Source organism: Lolium rigidum, unplaced genomic scaffold, assembly GCF_022539505.1.
Source record: "Lolium rigidum isolate FL_2022 unplaced genomic scaffold, APGP_CSIRO_Lrig_0.1 contig_50193_1, whole genome shotgun sequence".
Lineage (NCBI taxonomy): Eukaryota > Viridiplantae > Streptophyta > Magnoliopsida > Poales > Poaceae > Lolium > Lolium rigidum.
Window position 1 is genome coordinate 6,079 of NW_025900784.1, and position 6,399 is coordinate 12,477.

The 6,399-nt window shown below is 43.2% G+C and overlaps 1 protein-coding gene across 1 annotated transcript; it reads right to left on the reverse strand.

The window, feature by feature from the left end:
• Nucleotides 1–1,084: 1,084 nt before the first annotated feature.
• On the reverse strand, nucleotides 1,085–3,792 carry LOC124681634 (54S ribosomal protein L37, mitochondrial-like; the record flags this gene model as incomplete). The annotated part of the gene is given in 3 exon segments (XM_047216505.1): nucleotides 1,085–1,635; nucleotides 3,538–3,604; nucleotides 3,732–3,792. A coding segment is annotated over 1 exon segment (393 nt). The 5' UTR covers nucleotides 1,613–1,635; nucleotides 3,538–3,604; nucleotides 3,732–3,792.
• Between the last annotated feature and the right edge of the window lie 2,607 nt (nucleotides 3,793–6,399).

The window sequence follows — 6,399 nt, forward strand, 5'->3', positions numbered from 1 at the left end:
AGCGGATTGAATAAGCAAGCTAATCTGCAGTCCTAGACCTCGCATGTAGCTTCCTAACCTCGTCCCTCCGTCTAATCAGTACCCTCAATGACTGCATGTGAATTACTACTAAAGATCGGAAAAGCAAGAGCAGGGGACCGAACCTCGGACGACGATGACTTGGTGTAGGGGAACGGCTGCGAGGAATGGGATGGAGCGGCCCTTTCGCGGACTTGGTGGCCGGTCGCCGGTTGGTTGCTCGGATCCTTGCAGGCTTCTTCCCCTCCTCCTAGTTGCATCGCCTACTCCCTGGATCACGGACCAGTGCAACGAAGGCCTCGGAGTGGCCGTGGCCGGCTGGTGGCGCAGGTCGCCGGACGCTGGGGCTCGCCAAGGGGACTGACTGACTCTGTTTGGTTGGGGATTCAATATTAGGTCTCGTATATAGTTGAGAGAGGTACGGGAATTAAATAGGTGAGTAACTACTCTGTCTCTTTTATAGTTGAGGACTTGAGGAGTATCTATCAGTATAGTTGAGGTGTATGGAAATTAATTAGGGAGCGGAAAAGAGAAACTTTAACTTTTTTTTGCGAATTAGCGAAAAAGAGAATTATAGGCAGCCTAAGTCCTACCCCCCAAACCGCGTCCAGTAATAACGTCAGGTCGAGTGTTTGTGGGACACCACCGTGTGGTGCCGCTTTTGGGATGTGTTTCTTTTTAGTCGCATAACCTAAACAAAAATTTAAAAAACAATCAAATTCATTCAAATTTGTTATATATTACAAGAATTATAATGAAGTTCGACCAAATTTAAAGACAAAATAAATTAATGGTTGAGGGGTATTTCTCTCTATGGTTGAGGGGTATGGGAATTAACTGATGACTTATCATGACACACAGTTAAGTTAAGTTGACAGTGATTACAACAACACATGATCCCAACCCGTAACATAAATCGCATTAGTTGGCTGTAGATGTCAATCAGTTTGCACGGCCACTAAGAAAAGAATGGCGACAATACGACTCCATGACATGCCATGTTGCTCATCCAGGGAGGCTGTTGTCTAAGTTCAGTAATTGTTGCGATCTCCAGGAATCCACATGTTCTTGCATGTATTCACCACATTATTACCGACAACAACTAAGTAGTATGTCCGCTAATAAGTCTTGTAGGAAAAGACAGACATATGGTGATAAGGCTTTGACCACAACATGCCTGAGACAGACCCATCCTGATCAGTTAGTTCTTAGCAGTGAGAGCATTGTTCTCCTTGATCCGAGCCCGGTTGTCCAGCTTGACGAAACGCTTCAGGTCTTCGTAAGGCAGCGTCTTGGCGTCTTTCCTCCGGAGTTCGCTCAGCACGGGGCGCTTGTCCACCAGGTGCCACAACCAGTCAGGGTATTCGGAATCTGGTTGGATCTTGGGATCAGAACCCTCCTTCAGGATATTAGCCCCAAACACAGTTGTGCTCTTCATTTCCTTGCTCAGCACAGGCTTAGCATCAGCTGCGCCACCTTTTCCACCCTTCTTTCCCTTGGCTGAAACCGCAAAGCTTCTCACCCCAACCAATTGAGCCACAGCGTCTCTTGGAACAACTCCACTCTTCAACACTCTTGTCCAAGACATTGCCATTCCTGGGTTGATTGATGTTTTAACTGCATATAACATCACAACTATCTGTTAGCTGATAAAATAAGGAGAAAAATACCCATGCTGTCAAAAAAAAAAAAAAACAAGGTTCAGAACCTGCAAATGACAAAGGCATTTGGTTTGGAAGGTCATGTGTGGATATATATGTAAAAGGGGTATGTTGAGTATATGGAACTGATACTACAAAATGAGTTTTGGGTTACTGCAGCTTGTTTAAGCCACTAGATTTTTATTTATTTTGTAATATAGGGAATTGCATGCAGGATGCAGCTCACGAAGCCAACATGTGTTATTTAAGGCTTATAATTAAGCTTCCAAGACGCCTACTGCAAATTATAATTGTCATCGGACATCAGACACCTTTTACGTCCTTCTATTGAATGCATGAACTGTACAATGATTAAAATCGATGGTATTCAGATATAACCCCATTATTTCATTTGAAGTAAGGTTTTTGCCAAAGTAATATAACAGTTAAAACCACATTCCTTTCGATTGGGAAGGCCGAGACCAAAATCCTGAAGAATATTGACACTCTAGTTCCAGCATGAAGCACCAGACAAGCTACCAAAAATAATAACTACAAAAAAAACATCTTTCCTAGGCTATTTATGCATAATTCATAATCTGGAATCGTTCGTTCACGGTATTTCAGCTATAAACATCATGGTATGGTCAACAATTTTATCTACAGGTTCAGGCAAACCATGAGAAAGGTGTAGACCAAAAATCTCCCCATCAATCAACACAAGTTTCTTGCTGAAGCAAAAGCAGTTAAACATAAGACACAAATTCTTTAAAGTGGAGCAGGTCAGAATCTCAAATAACAGTAAACTGACTTCCACATCAAGACCATCCAACTCAAAATAAGAATAAAATAATGCATCTAGAGTGAGCCTATATGCCCAATTCCGACTTGGGCATAGTCGCATAGTGTGTAACATTTTTTACCTATAGGCGCCTCTGTATGATCAGTATTTTTTTATCTATAGATTTTTAGTTTCCTGACTTACCGAACGGTGGAATTTCTAGAATAGCATGATATTAAAGTATTAAAAGGTTCGGTTTACTACTTTACCCCCCAACATTTCCACTACTATGCAATAATAGCAGGACTACATAAGACACGGGGACCGTGCCAAGGACTGACATGCAAGTATGCAACTCAGTACCAAAGAAATGCTGAAGTCTAATTTCTACTTTCTGTTGAAATGATTGTTGATCATACACGAACTTCAGCATTTCTTTGAACTTCAAACCATGGCCAACAACAAGCAAGCACATGGCAACCTTTTCTTCCACAGCTACATACACACTGTCACGTAAACTACACTTGTCATGCAACATAGTGCACAAGTCATGAAAATTTCTTTTTGTTAGCCGTAGCTGATCATAGCATGCAACTTCACTCCCATCGTACATCTCTTTCAGCAAATACTTTCCAAGCGAGTGTTTATGCTCATCATCGGTAAAGCTCCCTAAATCCCCCGGTCCCCTTTGTGTACTAAGATATGCCATCGCAAGAAGAGTGGATTCAAAGTAGTGTTTCATAAACACAGTCCTTCTCCACTTTCTTCTTTTTGTTTTCTTCCTTTATGTAAGAAACCACAGGTAACTCGTCCGACATTTTGAAACCACAATGTAGATCAATTTTATTAGCATGGCATGCAATTTGTAGTAGAAAACTTCAGAAATTTACAACTAGCAGTAGCACACAAATCAGTCATAAAATCACACTAACCAAGCCAACACATTCACAAGCAAAGCATCAGCACAAAGCTTGTAACAACACATCACAAAAGAAAAACACAAAAAGAGGAGAAGATTGACTGAGAAAATAGAGACAGAGTAGGCACGGGTCACATCCTATCTCAGGGGAGGGGAGGGCGGGGTCGTGCAGCACACACCTGCGCCGTACGAAGGCCGCCGGAGCTCGGGAGGTACGTGCGCAGGCCGCCGGGGCACCTTCGATTCCTGCAGACGGAGACAAAGATGAGAGGGGCAGGAGAGAGAGACCATAGGAGAGACAGAGCCGCGGGGATTGGTAGGTCCGGCGGAGGCCGGCGGCGCCATCCTGAGGCAGAGAAGGAGATTGAGGTACCTGCGCCGCCGTCGGTGACGGTAGGGTTCCGGCCGAGTGTTTCTTTGTGCGAGTTGGGGGAGGAGAAGAGCGAAGGTGTGCGGGTCGGAATGGGCGCTCCTATGCTATGCTACGCTTCACGCGTCCGTTACACGCGCGACGCGTGTAGGCGGATCCCGGATGGGCCGGCCCATGCACTCTCTCCGGATTTTTCACCAAGGAGTTCTTTTTTTTCGAAACACAGTACACATTTTCACTCACAAATACGCACATACGCTCATCTCTATAAACGCATACATGCACATGCTCCCACTGAAAAATATTTAGCCTTAATGAGACACCAAAGTGTCAAATCTAGAATTTAAACTCTGGTGGGCTAGGATGCTACTGCCCTTCTAATCACCCAACCACATGTGATTCTCTTCACCACCGAGTCCAAAACGGCGTAGTTAGATGGGCACATTTTATCTCCGTGGCTGCTCAGTTTTGGCCTATTTTCGGCCGGAAGTGACACGGACCATCGCACCGTAGCTATGTTTAATTTACATCGGTAACGCTATGCATTAGAATAAATCCCGGGTATTCTAAAAAAAACTAGAATAAATCTCGGGTGGAATGTTACAGCTGGAAAAGGAGCGGGAGTTCCCAAGCGGGGCCTAAGGCTGGTCATAGTACATAGTATCATATTGCAGTATCATGCATATGATACTTGTCTATGATACTATCACTATAGGTCTATAGTGGGTGGTATTATAGAGTAGTATCATAATCTTATAAATTTATTGTTTTGTAGAATCCCAATACAAAATATGTGTACAAGATCTATTTAGCATTAGCTTTTCTTGTAATGTGCGCTATGATACAGCTTCCACTCATGTTACTCTAATCTTGTCTCTCATTATTAATTAGATGACACATCAATATTTTTGTGGGGCTAAGATGCATGTACTACCTAAGATACTAGCACTATGACCAGCCTAAGCGGATGTGGACAAGCATTGTGAGTTCAGGGTGGCAATTTGAGAGATCATAGGCTAAGCAGATATCTACATGTGAAAATTTTGTTTAAAACTTTTTGAAGCTTGGAAATATGAAATTTGGGGCCCACCTAAGTCTGGTCTACGATTAACCAAGATCAGCTGCGTATTTTATGTTGGACACTGAATTTAAGAAGTATCTGTAACATATGCAAAATGATTAAATATCCAAATAATATTATAAGGACTGTATATATATACTTTGGAAATATATAAAATTTATTTTCCTTTTTCTGGTGTAAACAACATACAATTGTATTTTAAGTATCGACATAGTTTGTATATACGCGACTTGTTTTGATTTTTTTCTATAAAACTTTGAAATAAGATTATTGAGGTTAATTGAAATTCGGGTTCGCATGGGACCCATGTTCAGGGTTGTATTGTGGAGAGTGTGCTTGACTAATTCTTGACTCTTGAGGTAGTTGTACCTAACGTAGACAAAATTTTACTTTCCCTGTCTCTAAAAAAAGATGATGGAAATGCTGCATTACCATCTTCATAAAGAAATGGCCGGGACTCTTGGAATAGCTTAGCTGCAGCGATGCCAATGGCAGGTCTTGAGATCTGATCGGCAAGGAAACAAGAAGGCCGGGTGACACTGCCGTTTGTAAACAAGGCCGATACAGCGACGCGTCTACTCTTTTTTTGAAAGCCGACGCGTCTACCAACTTGTCTCGTGCTGTTTGCCTGTTTTTCTGTCTCGTGATGTTTGCCTGTTTTACGCTGGTGTCTTGCTCCGTCTCCGGCGTCGATGGAGGTGGCCGGGGGATCTCGCGAGCCGGCCTTGACGCGCGAAAAGGAGCAGAACGCACGCGCAGTGCACATCGTTTGATAATGTAATCTTTTCCGGGCACAGATTCCAGGCTAACGTAGTACGTAGCGTAGCCTTTGTTTTTGTGTCAGCGCGAGATTAGCCGGGATGCTCGCTAGTTCCAGCAGTTCGATCGGGGTTAGGACATTGCCTGTCATTTTGTCCGTAGAATAGTAGTAGAATCTACCAAGGGCAGAACCTATCAACCGTGACCCGTGTTGCTTGTGTTATACAGTTTTTTTGGTCTCTAGCTGTTTAAGAGGTGCTCACAGCGTAGAGCGTGCATTTGCATATTTATAAAGTGAGTGTATGTACGTATTTATAAATATCTACATCCTTTTTTGATAAACAGAATATATTAATATAAAAAGATACCAATTACACTTATCATCTATACCAATGCCCCACCCTAGTGTTAGTACGGATGCACACAGGTAAAAAAGAGAAAATAAAACTAGGAAATAAAAATCCCGCTACAGCATTCTAGATCTAGCAACAACAATACAACCACCACTGTGACAACATCTGAAATACAGACTCTCCAAAAGCGACGCCTCCAAAAAGGAACAGTGCACCCGCACCATCATCGCCCGACCAAAGGTCTTAGGTTTTCACCCTGAAGATAGTCTCCACTCTCAAAACAATACCTCCAACAAAGTTATTGCCAGGCACAACCAGTTAATGCCAGACCTTGGGTTTTCACTCCGAAAGGTAAGACTCTGAACTTCACCTGTGCTGCCGCCCCCACTTGCATACCACTGCTGCGGAGTCCGAAACGCCAAGCAAGTCCCTCAGCATCACGGAGACTTGAACTTCCTTTAGCCAATCCACCAATCCG